The sequence below is a fragment of the Trichophyton benhamiae genome (genome assembly GCF_000151125.1).
Source record: "Trichophyton benhamiae CBS 112371 chromosome Unknown contig01293.0, whole genome shotgun sequence".
NCBI classification, from domain to species: Eukaryota; Fungi; Ascomycota; class Eurotiomycetes; order Onygenales; family Arthrodermataceae; genus Trichophyton; species Trichophyton benhamiae.
Genome location: NW_003315113.1, coordinates 1,501,896 through 1,520,608, shown reverse-complemented (window position 1 = coordinate 1,520,608; position 18,713 = coordinate 1,501,896). Strand labels below are relative to the sequence as shown.

The 18,713-nt window shown below is 49.1% G+C and overlaps 4 protein-coding genes across 4 annotated transcripts; 2 read left to right on the top strand and 2 right to left on the bottom strand.

The window, feature by feature from the left end:
- Nucleotides 1-136: 136 nt before the first annotated feature.
- On the bottom strand, nucleotides 137-3,264 carry ARB_04497 (uncharacterized protein; the record flags this gene model as incomplete). The annotated part of the gene is made up of 4 exons (XM_003017569.1): nucleotides 137-1,460; nucleotides 1,525-2,651; nucleotides 2,775-2,827; nucleotides 2,856-3,264. The coding sequence occupies 4 exons, from the start codon at nucleotides 3,262-3,264 to the stop codon at nucleotides 137-139; spliced, it is 2,913 nt and encodes a 970-aa protein (XP_003017615.1).
- Nucleotides 3,265-3,577: 313 nt separating this feature from the next.
- Nucleotides 3,578-4,096, top strand: ARB_04496 (uncharacterized protein; the record flags this gene model as incomplete). Its single annotated transcript, XM_003017568.1, has 2 exons — nucleotides 3,578-3,616; nucleotides 3,719-4,096. 2 exons carry the CDS (start codon nucleotides 3,578-3,580, stop codon nucleotides 4,094-4,096), a joined length of 417 nt encoding a protein of 138 aa, XP_003017614.1.
- Nucleotides 4,097-8,366: 4,270 nt separating this feature from the next.
- Nucleotides 8,367-12,609, top strand: ARB_04495 (WD repeat protein; the record flags this gene model as incomplete). Its single annotated transcript, XM_003017567.1, has 2 exons — nucleotides 8,367-8,656; nucleotides 8,772-12,609. 2 exons carry the CDS (start codon nucleotides 8,367-8,369, stop codon nucleotides 12,607-12,609), a joined length of 4,128 nt encoding a protein of 1,375 aa, XP_003017613.1.
- Nucleotides 12,610-16,775: 4,166 nt separating this feature from the next.
- Nucleotides 16,776-17,973, bottom strand: ARB_04494 (uncharacterized protein; the record flags this gene model as incomplete). The annotated part of the gene is made up of 2 exons (XM_003017566.1): nucleotides 16,776-17,312; nucleotides 17,371-17,973. The coding sequence occupies 2 exons, from the start codon at nucleotides 17,971-17,973 to the stop codon at nucleotides 16,776-16,778; spliced, it is 1,140 nt and encodes a 379-aa protein (XP_003017612.1).
- Nucleotides 17,974-18,713: the final 740 nt, after the last annotated feature.

Below are 18,713 nucleotides of genomic sequence, written 5' to 3'. Positions count from 1 at the left end.
TCCCCTTTGCCTGTAGCCGTAATGGATGCTTAGGTTAGTGCGAGGCCGTGTACGTCGTCATAACTGTCGAGTAAGATATAAAGGTAATAGGAAATACAAGCGAGAATAGGAGTTTCGGGTTCGGTGTCGCCGTGTTTTAAGGTCCGGCAGGTTTAGTCTCGGGAGCTTTGGTAGAGCGCTGTGACAGGGTTGGGCGTGGACGAGCAGTGGTCTCTGCATGTCTATCTTCGTCTGACTGGCTGGAGCTATCCTCACCGCCACCAGCAACCACGGAACTGCTTCTCAGTCGTTCCGCGCGGTCCTGCAGGGCCTGTGCCTCGGCGGCAGCTCTCTGAGCCTTAATCTGTTTACGCCACATGCTTGAATAACGGCCTTTCATGGCCAACAGCTGTTCATGAGTACCTTTCTCGGCAACCTGTCCGTTTTGGAGGACAAGGATCTGATCCGCCGTGGTGATTGTGCTGAGACGGTGAGCAATGACAAGCATGGTTCGGCCCTTGGACAGGGTAGCCAAGGCGCCTTGGATGTGTTCTTCGGTGTCGGTATCGAGAGCGGCGGTAGCTTCATCCAGAAGAATGATACGTGGGTTCTTGATAATCGTTCTAGCGATTGCGACTCGCTGTTTTTCTCCGCCACTCAGTCTGAGACCACGTTCTCCAACTTTGGTTTGGTAACCATCGGGGAAGGTGAGGATGCGGTCATGGATGCTGGCTGCACGACAAGCATCGTAGATGTCCTCGTCGGTTGCCGCAGGGTTAGCGTATTTGAGGTTGTACATAATGGTCTCATTGAACAAGACAGTATCTTGTGGAACAACACCGATGTGTCGGCGGAGCGAGTCGATGGACACACTCTCGACAGGATGGCCGTCCACGCGGATCTGACCAGAAGTAGAGTTGTAGAACCGGAACAAAAGACGGAAAACAGTGGACTTTCCACCGCCTGACTCTCCCACAAGAGCAGTGGTAGTACCAGGCTTACATTCGAAGGAGAGTCCATTCAGGGCCGGCTTGCGGCTGTCATATGCGAAGTGTACCTTGTCAAACTCGATTCCGCCATTGCAGGAGCGGAGTTCATCAACATCAGGTGCATCAACAACAGTAGGTTTTGCCCTGAACAGCTCCAGAAGCCGTTCAGAGTTAATCATGGCTCCTTGGATCGAGCGATAAAAGGTTCCGAAGAAGTTTAGAGGCCCCTGAAGTTGGGACATGTATGTGAGCAAGCCGACGAACTGACCAACATCTCTCTGACCATTTGCGATCTGGAAAGCGCAAATGAAACAAGTGATGAGAAGGCCTAGCATGAAAACGGTGTTCTGGCAGGTATTCATCAACTGAAGAGAAAACAGGACATGGTATTCAGCGGCCTGGTAGTCCGAAACGGCCCCACGGTATCGGTTGAACTCGTAAGGTTCAGCATTAAAGTACTTGACTGTTTCATATGAAACCATCGAGTCATTTCTACACCAATTAGTACAAGTAACGGCGGACAAGGAGAGTTGATAAGGGGAGAGATGGGACTTACTTGACAGCATCCTGCTGGCGATCAGCATTAGTCATCATGCGTCGGACTTCACCTCTCCACTGGGCCATGCGGATGGTCAGATAGAGGTACAAGAAGGTAATGATGCCTACCACCAATGCGTAGTAGACATCGAACTCGACAAAGAAGTAGCCCACGGCAATGCACATGTCAACCAACATCGGCACAACCTGGAATGTAACCTGCTCAAGGAAGCCGTTGATGGAGCTACCTTTACCCAGGGCAGACAGGACCTCGCCAGTTTTCTTGCCGAGGTGGAAGTCGAGGCTGAGACTGTGGACATGTTCAAAGGCGGCCGTTGAGAGCTCCATGTAGGAGTACTGGCCAACGGGAATCCACAAGAAGGAACGCAGGGATCCGATAAGGCCCTGGGAGCCCTGTAGTGAGCGGAAGATGACGTATAGACAAATGGTGCCCCATGGAACGTAGAACTCGTTTCCATGTTCCTGGGCAAGGATATTGACGATGTTACGAACGAGCATGGGAACTCCGAGGTTGACGCCTCTTTGGAGTATGACAAGGAAGAAACAGAAGACAACGATTGACTTCAGCTTGGTTGACCTGGACGGCCAAAGGTACGGGAAAAAGAGCGAGTAGCCGCTCATATACTCCCACCAGCTGGTCGACGGGAGTGTCTTTGGCCGCACCCATCCGTCTTCCTCGGGCTGGTCATCGTCGTCATGTTTGAGATGTCGATGAGAAGCACCGTAACGGTCACCGTTGGCGTGTGCAGTGCCATTTCCAGAGTGTAGCAGTGAAGTAGTCTCTGTGGCAGTCCCGCTGTTCTGAGCTCCACTTTTCAAGGCATAGGAAGTCAGGCTGTAGATAACAACCAGAGACACGAGCAGCAAGATCCGGGCACTGGCTGTGACAACGAGGCCGGCTTCCCAGGTAGTCAGCCCCTTTCTGAGCGGGCCCCCGAGCGGGTCGCCAACGATGGGCTCGTGGTGCGGCGAGGTGTTGATATCAAGGAACAGGGCCAGGATGACCAGCTCCAGCAGCATAGAGACTATCCAGGTGATGAGCTGGGCCACTGTTGGTGAGGGCGTAGTGTCAATCAGAGATATCAGCACCAGAGTGTGGACAAAGAAAGTGCCGACCACATGAATCTGCAAGCAGTTAGTTTAAGAAGAAGAAGAAGAAGAAGTGTCTCTCTCTCTCTCCTGCCTGCTCTCCCCCCCCTGGGCGGCCACAGCATGCGAGATGCACGACTAAGCATGCAGCTTTTAAACAGACGTCATTTCATCAACAGCAGCAGCAACAATAACAACAACATCAAAATCAACTACAAAGAAAGGAGAAAAAGCTTGTACTCACTACGACTGCTTGACCACACCACCAGTGGTCCTTTCGATGGAGCACAATGTGAGCAACATGGATGGCGGCCTCGGCAATAAAGCTGAACAGGACGCCCACGGCCAGCCATTTGAAAGCTAGCTTCGTGGCAGGCGAGAAGTCGGGGGTTTTGCGGGCAATCAGCACGGCAGCGCTCCTCATGCGCGTAGGCAGAGGCCTGCCTCCGGGCCCGGTCCTTGCACCCTTTGTATGCTGCGCCTTGGGCTCGATCCTCCGGTTTGCAATGACGGTGTTTGTGACGAAGGCCACAGCAAAGACGACGAATAAGATGACGGGAGAGAAGTTATGGAGGGTGTCCAACGCGCGTCTGATAGGCTGCATTTGATGAGCGGCCAGCCCCAGGCCGTCAATGCTGACGGTGCCCATAGCTATCTTTTCCCTCTTTCACGCAACACTTCTCCCTCTCGCTGACGCTCTCTCGGTCTCGGTGGCTTGTACCTTGCGTTATGCCTGGCGGGAGAGTCGAAGTCGACAGCCGGTTTTGCTGATCGCGGGGGGAGGGAGGGGAGAGGAGAATTACTTCAATTGACTGATGCTCATGCTCATGTCAAAGGAGGCCTGACAGTCGACACCCGGCACTTTTTTGCTTATCTGCAGCTCGGAAGAAGAGAAGAAGAAAAAAGAGCTGGAGTTATTTGAGAGCAGAAGAAAAGCAAAGGGGAAAGAAAAAAAAAAAAAAATGAAAGTTGAAGAGGAAAAAAAAAAAAGCGAGCGGAGGGTGGGAGAAAAGACGAGGACGACGACGACGAAACAAGCTGTTGGAAGCTTCCGAATATAAGTTAGCCACGAAGAGGAAGAGACAGCGACAGAACAAGGACAGCGTGAACTACGACGAAGAGAGAGAGACGGACAGAGAGACAGGAAGAGAGGAGAGAAAAGAAAAAAAGGGAAATCGGCCGCAAGAACAGGTACCAGTTTACGCGGCAGGTGGGGGGTGGAGAGGGAGAGGGACGGGGGGGGGGATGTTATTCTTTTTTTGCGATGGCGATGGAGGAGGGACGGAGAGGGAGAGAAGAAGCTTACAAGCTGCAAAAGCCAGGCAGAGGAAGACGGCCGTGAGGATGAAAAGAAGAGGAAGAAGAAGAAGAAGAGGAAGAAGAAGAAGGAGAAGAAGAAGACTGAAGACGGCGAGATGGCGAGAAGCAAGGTACCACACAGGGCCGAACAGAAGGCCGGCGGAACAAAGGCAGCAAATTAGAGATGCCGCGAGCCTCGACGTCACTTCAGGATAAGGCAAGGCCAGCAGCCGGCAGCAGGAGAACAAAGATGCGACAGACCCGGAGCTGCTGATAGGCCCGGCGAGTGTGACGGTGACGCCGGAGACTGCAGTGAGCGAGCTGAAAGAGAGAGCGAGAGTGGAAGAGAGTGGAAAAAAGAGAGAGAGAGAGAGAGAGAGAGAGAGAGAGAGAGAGAGAGCGTCTCGACAGAGCAGTTAGCTAGTTGGTTATAAGCAGCGGAGGCGGCGGCGGCGGAGCGAAAAAGCGTTGAGAAGAGGCGAAAGCGGCTGCCCTGGTCATCTTTTAACTAGTTATCGTCGAACGAGAGAGACGATCGCCTCTCGACTGCTGGCCACGGGGACATACATACATCACTTAGCCTGGCCGTCGACTGCCTCGACGAGCGAGCTAGCTACACTACACTACTACGACTTAGCTCGAGGACTGCGTGCTCAAAGGGACAAAGGCTGCCTCGGGGTGGCAAGGCCCTGCGCCGGCTGCTCTTCTCCAGCACCAGCACCAGCACCAGCACCAGCACGCTATATGTCTATATGTCTATGTATAGTGCATCGTATCTCTCTACCTGCTTAGCTCTCGCCCTGCAGTACTTAGTTAAAGGGCCAGCTTTGATTGATGGTAGTTAACTACCTACGGCTAGTTGGAGTCGTAACTCGTGAGCTCCGGCTTTACCCTCCCCTGCCAGCGAGTATCTCCTACTTCGCTACGCCAGACTCTGCCCGCCTACAACAGCCCTCCTCCCTCCTCAAGCGGTGAAGAAGAAGCAGGACATCTCATCTCTGGCGGTGAAGCTCCGTCCTTTCTTTTTCCTCCTCGTCTTCCTTTCCTTTCTTTTCCCTGCGCGCTGCCGGACCATGTACGTGCATACATATATATACTCTCCATGTACCTAAAAATTTCACACCCAAGCTACCCGGTACATGCGTCCTGTACATCCGCATGATATACTTTTCTCCCACTGCGAACTCACTGGGATGCTCAGAAGGGATAAAAAACTTAGCATGAGCTTTAACCCGTTTTTCTAATCAGGGGTAGGTATCTGATACCTCCCGCCCTGCTGCCACCGCCCCCGAGTTCCCGGTACCCAGTACCCTGCCCGGGGGGTGGTTCGTATGCATGAAAGTATGGGCTGTGCTGACCATTTCTTCTTCCTCCTGCATGGTCTGGGCCATCGCTCTCCCTCTGCTTCTCCGCCATTTTAGCTGCATGCGATGTGATGGAGAGAGTGATGGCACCAAAAGTTACTGTACCCAAGACCAAGGACAAAAGGACAGCTCCAATTTTTATTTTTGCTACTAACAGAGAGGGAGACTTGACTCACTAGTTAACTAACTTGACTACTGATAACGAGTCCCTTAAAACTGGTTGGTTGCGGACAAAGTCGATATGAACGGCTGACCAGCTGCTGTCACCGGAGAGTCTCTCTCCTTCGTCTTCTGCCCTTTTTCTTTTCTTTTCACGCTCCATCTTCTGCCACATGTGATGACAGGGGAGGCTTGCTTTTTCTTCTAGGCTTTTTTTTTTTTTTTTTTTTTTTTTTCTGCTCCGATTCCTTCTTCTTTGCTTTTTCTTTGCTTTGTTTTTTGTACCTCAAACTTGACCTGGGTAACTAACCATCTTTCTTCTCCCGGATGTTTATAGTTTGGTGCCGGCCAGCTCGATCTCTCAACCAACGGCTCATGGCCATGCAAGATCTCTCTCCTGAAACCAGTAGCGTGGCCATGGGCATGGGATCTTTGGCCTTCCATCTTCTTCTGGTCTCGCGGGAATCGGGAAAACTGGGATAGGCTGGCCGGCTTGCTTTGTCCCTGGCCGCTTGTCAGAAACCTACACATCGGCTTTCTCTGGGATGTTTGCATATACTTATACTATAGCAGCAAGCGATTACCGCCTCACTCCTTGTAAGGGATTTGATAACATTCTCTCTCCCTGCTCGGCTATATCTCTTCCGTCCCCCCACGGTCGATACGAACCTTTTATCTAGATAAAACAGTAGCTGCTTAACTCTGTACACACTTTTCCCTAGTTAACCACCATCCGCTTCTCCCCCCTGACGGGCCGCTGCCGCCAAACACAACGACACATACTACTTAGCTCTGTCTACGGAGTACCAACCTAGAATAATAATATGCAATGTAGCGGGCAGTTGATTGCCTTTCTCTTAGACTCACAGGTAGCTTTCCTTCGCCGTCATCCGTGCCGCGGAACCGTCGCTGGCCATCCCCATTCCATGCCATGTCATCAACCTCCCACGGCTTCCCACAGCAGTCACCGCCGTTCCTCTAACTAGCTTTTTCCGTCTCTTGTAACAGGCTCAAACGGATGCCTCTTCCCACGGCCCAGCGTAAGCGAGCCCGTTCTTCCCTTGGATTGCCCTGCCAGGCGAGATTCGGAGCGTCAACTTCTCAAACAACTTCTCCAACAACTTCTCCAAGGTCTTGATAATCTCTCTCCTTCTCTTCCCCCCCCCCCCCCCCCCCCTTTTTTTGCTTCAACCCTTCGCTGGCCGTCAAATTTTAGTCATATGATTGGTGAGAGCTTCGGCCCATTAAGGAAATTCTTAACCTCATCCTTCTCCAAGGGCGATAACCAGCGCCTTTGAGAGCAATTGGCATGTCTTTTTTCTTTGGGCACTTACCGTCTGTATTTACATTGTCTGTATAACTAGTTACCGGTCTACAGCATCCTCAAGTTGACATGCTGATTATACGATGGCCCAACGATTGTAGAAGGCCACTTTGCTTATTCTCACAGTCTCGGGCTTGGAATTCTTCATAATATAAAGAGTACATGCTATTCCAGATTGCTTCTAGCCGTTATCTCGCCCCATCTATGGTCCAGTCTGTCAGTTAATTGCTGTAGAATGTCCAGGATAGCCACAGAACCTTTTTGAAGTGCACGCCATACTTACCCATCATTAAAATGGATTGCACGGTCAGCAAAAAGAAAAGCCACAAAGGGTCAAATACACAGCTTGCTAAAGCAATTCTACCAAGCAATTTAAAATCTGCACCCAAGCAAGTAAAACTCTGTTATATGCCTCTTGAGGACCTTTGGCGAGAACTGTGCCGCCTCGTATGATTATTGAATGACAGACAAGACCTCACATAGCCTTTGAAGTGGGATCTTCATCTCCAGCTGGCCGATCTAGAAAGTTTACACAGAGCACAAGTGTAGTACTCCGTAGTGTCTCGGATACCTTAGACCTAATTCCAAGGTAAATATTTGCAAAGAGCTCCACGAACAACAGTCCAAGGGACAGCGTAGGCTAACCAAAGAAGTAGAAAGGAAGAGCGTAATCTACTCGCCAAGGTCGGCTAAGTTTCGTCCAGCCGTTCGTGAGATTTCGGCCCTTCGGGGTAAATGGAACTCCTATGGCTGTAAGGGAGCTTCTCTAGAGCTTTACCAATAGTACGATTGGTTCCCATACTAGCATGGATAGATACTACCAGGCCCATTGAACATGCGCGTATCTTGATCTGATAATGGTATGTAGCGTCCGAGGCAAGCAAGATCCTCCTGTGGAAATATCTCTCCTACTTTTAAACATGGAAATATGGAATAGCTACATCCCTCCCAGCTCACCCATCCTAGACTATTCTTGGCCCAATAGGTATAGGAGACACCATGACATTCAAAGGCGTCTTTGAGACTTCCTCTGTCTTCCAAACGGCAGCCATGAGCTGGGATGATAATGTTAGTTGGCACTGGCTCCGCGATATCTTCCGTAATACCCTCCGCAACTGCTCGACAGGTGCCATGAACAGCAATATTTCAATTTGAACCGCTGGGGTATCTCCCTTGTCCAATAACTCCATATTAAGATCCAATCGCAGAGCCTCTTTGCAACCCGCGCCCGGCGAATGCTGAAGATCCTATTTGTCAAACAGTCGCCGAGAGGGGGGCGCAGCGTCGAAACCCCAGGCCGTCACGCAATATTCAATATCACCCTCCCTTGTACGGAGTATACCACCATGGTCGATGTCCACCAAGTCAACAGCTCGATGTTGCTGACATGCGGCTGTGAACCTTAAACCAATCACGTGATGCTTCTTAACACCGAAAGAAGCAAAAAGAGACATCGAGAGGCACTTCGCGATTGATGGTCACGGCGCAAGAACAAGATCACGATCCCTGGCCACCACCTTGTCTCGAGGCGAGCAGGCGATGGATCACCAGACGTCAGCAGATCGAGCGGGGCCGATCTGATCTCTCGTCTTGCTTCACACCACAATGGCCGATTCACCGCGCGGCCACAGCTCAGGCATCGCAACTCCAGGTGCCTCTGCTGGTGCTGCACCCCCTCCACCACCGCCGCCGCCGCCGCCGCTACCTCCTCCACCTCCCCCGGCACCTCCCTTACCACCCCAGCGCTATTCAAACAGAGCTACCAGTGCTCTTGCGCGGCTCGCTCATCCATTCATCTACGGTTCCAGGCCTCCAAGCCCACAGCCTACTTCTCCACTACCAGTCCCAACACCACCTCCGGCCCTGGTGACTAGACCCAGTTATACCATCTCTCCGTAAGTTTCGGTGTCTTAGAATGAGAACAATTTGTCCTTCAAGGGCGCAGCAGATCATTTTGATGCTTTGAGAAATACAAACAGCAATCTTACGATATGGGTATTCTATTTTTAGTCCAGGCAGCGCTCCGATAATCACGCATAAGACAGGAATCCCAATATCGGCTGTTGACATCTCCCCACAGCGCACTCATGCCGTCGTCGCCGGAAGGGAAATCCTTAAGACAATACGCGTCACGTCTTCACAGTGTGTTGAAGAGACAAACATCCGGTCCGCTGTGATCGGCCACTCCTCCAGCCACCACCCTTCTGGACCGTCCACCAAAAACAAAGAACATCTAGCTACCAAGGATGTCAAGTGGTCTCATTCGGAGTATAACCGAATCATCGCCGCAGCAACAAGCAATGGACGTATTGTTGTTTACGACCTGAGCCGCCCTGGCGTGGAGTATAGCCGCTTCCATGAGCATTCACGCCAGGTCCATCGACTCGCCTTCAGCCCATATCGTGGGGCCTGGTTACTTTCTGGAAGCCAGGATGCCACCGTGCGACTATGGGATTTACGCACGGTGTCTAGTGATAGAGCTGCCATGCATATAGGGAGTACAAGCGTGTTCAATGGCCACAGCGAGGCAGTACGTGATATCAGGTGGTCTCCTGCTGAGCCTGTAGAGTTTGCCACAGCTACAGACAGTGGTGTCATCCAGAAATGGGACATTCGTAAAGACAATGTTCCTGTTATACGGATAAATGCCCATGAAAAAGCCTGTTCGTCTGTGGACTGGCACCCCGATGGCAGGCATCTTCTCAGCGGCAGTGTGGACCGCCAAGTAAAAGTGTGGAACTTCTCTTCGACTGACCGAAGACAAAAACCGTGCCTCCAACTGAGGACGCCGCAGGCTGTTTCAAATGCGCGCTGGCGACCACCGTCCTTGACAGGTCATGATTATGAGACCGCCAGCTGGGAATCTACTCAGATTGTTACGTCATACGATCAGGAAGACCCCCGTATCCACATCTGGGACTTTAGAAGGCCACATATTCCATACAAGGAACTTGACCGTTATGCCAACTCGGCTACAGACCTATTATGGCATTCCCAAGATTATCTATGGACTGTTACTTCGGAGGGTATATTCATGCAGACTGATATCAGTTTAGCCCCTGAAGCTATAGAGCGAAGAGCTCCATGTGCGGTAACATGGAGTCCTGACGGCAAAGTTCTCGCATTTTTCGAACCACGTCGAAGAAGACACAGGCAGAGTTATAACTACAGCAATACAGAAACTGTTGAATCCGTCCCTGTGCCTTCTCAACGAAGGGCCAAAGAGGGCGAGGACAAGTTACACACTGCCAGTCACAGTCTCACTGACGAGGCTCCCGATGATGGATCTCAAATTGTTGGAATCCGAAAACGTTCAAACAAGATATCATCAGCCAGAAGCTCTAAATCCCTTAGTGCTACCCCACCCATGCAAGATGATGAACTACAGGTCGTCCCACTTGTCAAGTCAGTCGGTAATATTAAAGATATTACCAATCAACAAGACGGCATGATCGGACGTGTTGAGGGAGCAACATTCAACCCGGATGCTTTCCATTATCTAGTGCATCATTATTCGCCACTACTGGCAGACCCGCTCAACGAACGGAATATGTCAGTTGAAGTTGTTAAACACCTTCTAGACGGGTTAGACGAGAATACCCTGCAAGCTGCAGCTGTACGCTTCGACCGGCTGGCGCAGACTTGGCGAATTGTAAGGTATGCCATTTCACAGGAGCTACTAAATCAACACAAGCAGCGTCAACTTGAGTTAAAACAAAACAGTATCTCCAAAGCTGCACCTAAGATTGGTAGCCGTGGCAGTAGCACTAATATAATAAAGCTTGATCCAACTGTTTCTGAGAAATCCAAGACTCGAATCTTCAAAAGTGTTGTTGATGGGGATTCTCAAAGACTTATGACACTAAGTCCGGAGCCTAATTCTGGTGCTACAACTCCACTTGCGCGACCCATTCCCGATTCATCAATTGCTGCTGCTATAGCTGGCGGGCAGGTACCAAATACAGGCTTAAATGAAGAGTTTGGGCAACTAAGACCGATCCCATCACTGATTTTATCAAGTGATGAGGTGCTAAGCAAACAGGCGCAGGCGAGTGTGGCTGGCCTAGGCCTTGATAATGCCGAAGCTGTTTGGCTTCAAGATACCAATGGAATGAAAACTCCGACAAACAAGCGCTCAACTCAACCCAATGGCGAAGAACCAATTCCGGACCAGACAAGATCAGCTCCTCGAGCTATATCTGGTAGGGCAGAATGGAGGCGTGATGAGAAACCTCACCCTAAACCCGCTGGTGATGAATCAGCCATTAAAGATGAAGGTGAAGCAGACGAGGAAGTCAATAAGAAGGAACATGGCGACATTATTGCGCCACAGACCCATCAAGTCTTTCGCAAACACTTGTTATCAATGGAGCGTGCGGCACAGGAGAGACCCTCTATTCCCGTTACATACAAACGCCATGACTCTGGGGAGAGTTTTCCTATGTTTTCAGCTTCAGATAGCTCCCACCGCACAAAGTCCTTTGATGAGGCATCTTCTTCACTCACAAATGAGCCTTCGCGTTATGAAGGCTGGCCATCGACAACTGAAGGGTCGCTACATGATATACCCGAGCTAGAAGGGAGCTCTCCTCCTAGGCCCGGGAGATGGGAAAACCACAGTGACTCAATGAGTGACATGTCATTAGAGGATTTACCTATACAATCTGCGACCGTTGACCTTGAAAGGCCTGTCAGCCCACTACCTTTCCTGGCAGAGTCATCTCCCATAAGAAAGCCTTCACGAGTTGGGTATTCTCGTCCCCCAGCACGGTTTAAAACTCCGCCTGGTATACGTAACCCTTCTCTGCCGCCAGAAACATCTGTTACCCTCCCGCTCTGTCCAAAGTCTACGTCGGACACACCCTGGGGTGTTCAAACAATCGTAAGAGAAATAATAAAACACTACTGTAGTAGTGCATCTGTTGACATTCTCTCTGCGTCTCACCTTCTTCATAAGATGCACATACTCTACAGCTCTTGCGACGAGCTTCTACCCCAGGAAGAGCGGGAGCTAATATTCAAGACCTTCAACGAACAGCTTCTCCGGCAGGGCATGTTTGTTGAAGCCGCTGAATTTCGACTTGTTTGTGTTCCGTCATATCCAGCTCTCTATGACTATGCTCAAAAGGATACATTCATTAACGTGTTTTGTTTTGAATGCAACAAACCCTATGAAAATCCAATCCAAGACAATAAGCTATGCCACCGATGCAACACACCTCAACCCCCATGTACAATTTGCGTCAGTCGTAAACCCCCTGCAGATTGGGTGACTGAAACCAACCATGGCCCACGAACTAATACCAACCTTACTAATGGTTCTTATACGAGCATTAGCCCGCTTGAAGATGGCTTAATATATCAACAACAGGAACAACCTGGATCTCGATTATACGGCTCAGGCTTATGGTCATGGTGCCAGACATGCGGACACGGAGCCCATACAGCGTGTTTAACTGCGTGGCTAACAGATATATCACTTAGCGAAGGTGGCTGTCCCACTCCTGGATGCTTCCATGACTGTGGTCCCGGTCCTCGACGAGAACAGAACCGCCTTGCCCAACAGGAAGCTAGCAAAAGGTCGCGAAATGCCTTCTATGGTCGCAAGCCGAGCTCAACGTTTATCAAGAGAGATTCATGGACAGCCGGCGAAAGCAGAGCTGTTGAAAGGGTCAGAGGCATCCTTGGCGGAGGAGCTTCTAGTACTGTGGAGGCTGGACCTACCGCAGGCCAAGGAAGTACCGCCGGATCTTCTTCCGGTGGTTTAGTGCCCTCAGCTGTTATATCTCCAAAGAAAGTCAGACTTGTTGCACCCGGTGAACAAGACACCGTAGGAAAGGAGCGCTAAAAGCCCCGGTATTGTTAGCTTTGCCCTTTTGAGTGGATGCGCATCCATGAGGATAGATGTGACGGAACATTTCATTTACATACCAAATGGATATAATGATCGTCCTAGCTATGACGGTTATTGGCAGGTTCATAATCCAACATTGTACTAGTTTTCTATACCCTTTTGTCCACGTATGATAATATTAGCCTATTTTAACGGAATATCGATAGCTTGCATGGGCTTTACCGGATCGCAACTTTAGACAACCTACCTAGTCATGTAGGCACGGTTCCTGTAGTTATGGATGGATCCATGCTCAATGCCTGACCTATGGAGGATTGGATTGGAAGTTTAGGTAGGCTTTCGGCCTGGAAAAATAAAATGCCAGCCAAAGGTTCATTCAGGTATCGCATTTAAGGTTACTCCCTTGTGGGGAGGGTCAAATTTAACCACATCCATTCCCAAGTAACTTTGATATAAACAATCAATAGGGGCGTTTAAACATGGTTCAATATTAGACATGAACACTTGAAGACTCTTATATAAAGATTACTGCTCTAATCCTTCTGGGGTTGCTATACATAGCCTCCTCTGCCTAAAACTATGGCTGTTGGTTAACCAATTTTAAAGTTATTCTCTATCTAGCCTCATGGCTCATGATCCACCGGCATTAGGTATTGGTGGCAATCTAGAATACCTAGTGCCATGCGTAATGAGTTATTCTTTGGTTTAGAATTTAATTTTACTACTTCAGTTATGGATGTCTTTCTCAAACCTTTTTCAGTGACAAATAGAACTATCTTCATGGTCGATCACAAGAAACTGCATCGATAACTTTTACTTGCCACAGGTTTATGCTATTTTGGTAAGTAAAGCCTAGAGGCTTATAGCTTTTGTAGTTTTGTGCAAATCTTGATATGCGTTTTCAAATACTTCGCATTAATTGGGTAGCTTTCTTTAGTTAACTCCTTGCTTTATATTCTGGTCTACATTTAGGAGAGTAACTATAGCAAGCAGTCTGCCTCCTGGTTAGTTTTATCCGGAAACTAGCTAATCTTAGCCCCCCTAGAGTGGTTTTCTTCTTGAAACGGTGCAGCAATGTTATAAAGGCATGGCTTATAGTCTTCAATTATGCTTGTCCCAGCCTATAGAATGACTGTTTTTACGCTCTATCAAAGAAGTCAGAACCAGTGTGACACAAAGTCTGCGAAAATCTGGAATCTAGATATTATACGGAGTATGTCTCGAGATAAAATCTGAGAGATTTAGTACTATTCAAGGGTTTAAAACCTGCATGGTTTAACTCTTCCAGGGTCGAGCGATCTAGAATATCTATCGACCGTAATGGATGGCTGGATTCAAGTGTTTACGGTATGTATGACTCAAACAAGAGTCTCATGGGCCTTTCCCGGCCTTAGCCAGCTTATTAAGGGACTTTTAATGCATCCTGTATTCTCTATGCCTCTGGAGCTTCATGGATATATCCAAGGAAATCTCAGTCGTCCGCTAAACCTGCCTGCAGTGACTTGTTGCCTCGGCTGAAGAGTATAGAAAGCAGGACAAGAAGTTAGTTTTCGTCACACACTGTCAAATGATAGCTCGTTTCCGCCATGGAGTAATCCTGCGCTCAGGATCAAATTCTCCGGCAGCGAATAAACATATAAATGGGTAACACGCAGGAAGACAACCTCTCGGCAAAGACGATGGATGAAGCGAGGTTCAGTATCTGCATGTGCATCAGGGCGTTTGAATGTCAAATGCTATCACCCAAGGTTATTAAATACCTCCGAGGATCAATAATCGGTGCGAAATATAGGTGTAATATCACCGTGGCCAGGACGGGGATCGAGAGTTCCGGAACTTTGTTCAGGGATATTATCCATAGTAAAAATTGACCAGTGGCCACTTCTCTCTGCGCTGATAACTAACCAACTAACCCTTGACTAATAGTTAATGGCGAGGAGCTCATTCGTGCGGCAGCATGGGGAGAGCCCGTGTATGTTCAATTGGCTTTTCGGCTGATCATCCAGCATCCCGCTGTGGTCTGCAAGGCGTAAATAATGATGTCCTAGGGGGAACTCAGAGACCTCCGAGGAACAGGGTCAGATTATTCCTTGCTGCATATTCCTAGGGAGAAGATGCGCTGGAGCTTAAGAGGGGGTGGGTGGAAGAATAGTTATGTATGGGTCTAAACGTTTGCAGCCTCCAGATGTCGTACAGCGGGCTCAGAGATCCGATCCGGTTTTGAACACAAGGAGGGCACAGGGTGGATGTTGGACGAAGAGACGGCGTGGATGAATGCTCGGCAGTCTCTTTTGTAATTGTTACATGGGTTACGGCTACCAGGTAAGATCATTCTGCATGGCGCTGCAATTACAGCGATGGTGACTTGCATCAAGCAGAGAACCCAGAGATTCATTGACATTCTTCTCCCTTTGCGTGTCTGCAGGATGCATCACTTCCACATTGGTTGAACAAAGCCATCAGTTCCAATTATCGAACCGCTAAGCGTGTGGCACGGCGCCGCAGTCTCCGGTTGGCTTTGAATGCTAAAGTCATGCTTTGTTATTCTATAACTAACTGGCTTCGCTAGAGTTATCCCCATCCCATTAGAAATGAAAGTGACAGCGGCGGGCTCCTTTTCAGTCATCAAAAAGCAAATACATGATTTTTCCAACTGACGGGTACCCCCGTACGGAGTAATGGGCGTCCACTTAGATACGATCAACCGCCGTGTTGCGTCCTGGAATCAATTCAAACGCCTGGTGTGCCTTGGATGGGGTTGAATCCGTAGAATATCAACTCTGAAAAAGAGCCAGCCACAGTAAAGTCGACACAGGAGGTGCTTTTTGGACACGTCATCTTCAACAACGAGGCCACCATCTGGTATTAGTTAACCAACCTCGATTACAGTTCTACCACAGAGTACGTGTCTCTGATATACCTAGGTTATAGTCGAGAGCAGAGTAAACTTTCAATGGTGTTTAAACATGACCCTTTGCATGGTCTCTCAAGGGCGAAGATACTACTGCACATGTGTCAGCACTCACAGGTTTATGGAGATTGCACATATTGTACTCCGTACAGAGTACGGAGTACAAGAGTGTTAGGATGCATTCTCCGTACTCTGTACTACGCTCCGTGGTGCGGCTATACGGAAAGTATGTGAGACCTGAAGTCCATAACCATTTCGTCAAGCCAAAGAAAAAAAAAAAAAAAAAAACGACATGGTACGGGATGCAGTTACAGAGGAGAATGGCAGCCTGACCCAAAGGCGCATATAGCTACTCCGTAATCGTCGACCTTGACAGCAAAGACGCTAGGTCCCTCCCGTTTTCCCCTCCCTTTGCTTTTAACTTCTGTAAACTAATAATGCACAAGCTAGGTGAGCAGATTCTTGCTCTCAACGTACGGGATACTTCGTATCTCCTAGACGAGGATGGCGGTTGTAATGCGGAGTAGAGCACGGAGTAAAGGAGAAACGGACGTCCTTAGCGCAGAGCCAGGCTTATAATATTAGCATCATTGGCCCGGTGAAAGGGTCTGATCGCTTGTGCACCAGGAAACACTGACTATGACTGAACATGAGAAGAGACCGCATGGGGGCGGCTGACTTTGATGCCATATTTTCGTTGTTTTATTAGCCCTCTAAGTACGGCGTATCACCTCCCAAGCCAAAACAAAACCACGCCTGGTCCAGATAACTAGCCACTATTTAATTACCAGATGAATGACCTCTTACTGCAGCTAATGTACATATGTCGAACGGGGAACCAGCCGTGTACATGCCCACCTCATGCACCCAAGGAAATACCCCCACATTAAGCTCGTCGGCTCAAAAATGGGTAGAAATCGAAACCGTAAAAGAAGCCGAAAGTCACTCAATAATAAACCCCATACGCCAGCGGTGCTTATGGGTCCCAGTTAAAGGGGAAAGAGAAAGAAAAGAAACAAAAATCCGAACGAAGAACAGCCCGCGGAAGGGCTTTGGCTCTGAAAAAAGTACGGAGTAAACGAAATGGGGAGAAAAAGCAAAATAGAGAATCCCGTTTACAGGGCACGGCACACTGGTGCCCCAGCGCAATGTTCAAAGCAACGGCTGGGAAAAAGAAAGTAATGGGAATAGGACGAATGTGTGCCCATCGAGTTGGAGAAGTGTGTATCCACAAACGAAATATCAAAGTTTACTGCAGTAGGGAATTAAAATCTCGACCGATCGGCTGGCCTCCTAAGACAGTAGTCCCAGAGGGTTGTTGGTTCTCATCCAGATCCAAGTCGGGGTAAAATAACGGTGATCGTGGTATGAGCTCATTACAACCCAAGAGGTTTTCAAGCCCGTAGTCGCTCAACACGTAGTCATTCACTGGTTCTGCAGGCCCATACTCAACGCAGCTCGCCGTTTGAGCGAGTATGTCGTGTTGATTGAAGGGTATATCAGAAAGAGGCGCATTTTGAGAGTTTCGGTCAAGTCTTTGAGACTCTTGAATGGCTCGTCTGTATTTGGCGGCTTTTTTGGCGGCACGACCTCCCCTAGCTCCTGATTTTTGCCTCTGGGGGGCTGGATGATCCGATTTTTGGGATTTCTTGTGGACTCCTGGCTTGCGGTAACGGGTTGTGGACTGTACTCCATGCCTGATAGCACGTTCAGTGAGGACCCAAGCGTTACCAGATTTCCGGGTTTGCGCCCCAGGTGATAAAACTTCTTTGACGCCTTCGAATGCCTAGTAAAGTGAGTAGGAATGCTTATGAAGAGGTTTGGAGGATGTCTCAGTTTCTTACCGCATTCATAGACAGGTTATGCCGAATGCTATTCTGCCATCCTTTAGAATCAGAATTTTTGGCTTTACTAGTATTCTTTTCAAACCACTCGTATATCTCCTTCAAAACCATCTTATGACCAGGGGCAGACATGAGTGCTCTCCAAATCAGTCTTGCGTAGGGTTCTTCGGATGAGACACTGTCATCGTCTGTCTCATCTTCGGATGCCAAGTTCACGGCCTCGGGTACAGAACGTACAAGCGAGTCAGAGCCATAGAGCACATGGAAGTCAACTGGGGAACTAGAGCCAACAGAGTTCTCAGGCGAGAGAGGGGGGTAAATGGCGCTTTCCGGCCGAGAGGTCGAGCTATCAAACGACGGTCGAGAACCAGTAGATACTGAATTTGGATATTGATTATCAAATATCTGGCTGCAATTTCTCTGCGAGGTTGTGGAGGTGTTTGGTTGCCCGGAGGTCTGGTATCCGAGGCGTTCGAGCTCGTGGAATTCATCAAACAGAGGATAGGTCGCGGCGAAAAGGTCAAGTTCCAGCTCGGTAGGCCCGGAAGTTTCGCCTTCCCAAGATAGTATGTTTCCCTTATTCTCCACAATATCATACGCCATTGCGTCCGTGCTGCAAAAAGTATTTGGTTGAATAGCTGAGCCCCAACTTCCATGACTGTGTGTCATGGATGAAAATTGCCGTTGTTGCTGGAGAGGGTCTCCAAAGAGACTTGGATCAAGCATCTGTTGCAGTATTGAAGGATGAGAAATCACACGCCTGTGCTGATGTAGCGAAGTGGCAGCAGAGCCTGGAGCGCATTGACTTTGAGATATCTCACTGCCCTGCGGAGTGGTAAAAGGATGGGAATTGCTATGATGCATCTGTGTACAGATTGAAGGGCAGAGAATGCTCGTGTCATCGTCCATATCTTCTCAACTTTCCTCAAGATTTGGAGGAACGAGCTCCATCCAATATGTTTAAGACAGTGTTAAGATTTGTGGAGACAGAAGATCTCAAGGACTAGGTTGAGGCCGGCTTTCCAGGAGAAGATTCGTGAGACAAGGGTATGGAGAAATAAGGAAGTAACTAGAGCTTCTCTAGGCAAATTTCATATATTGTCCTGCAAAATGGTTGAGTCCTGTGGGAGAACATGCCAGCTCACCTGCGCGACACGATTGCTGCAGACAACCCGTAAAACTCTTGTCGAAAATGAGCAAACAAAGCAGCAAAAATGATGGATGAATGAGAGGGCTTTTGTATGCTGAAATATTGCCCTGCCTGAAAAAGAATGCCTTTGTGGAACAGCAATCTTTTGGAGGTATACACAACCGATTATTGACCAAGGATGCTAGAGAACTCC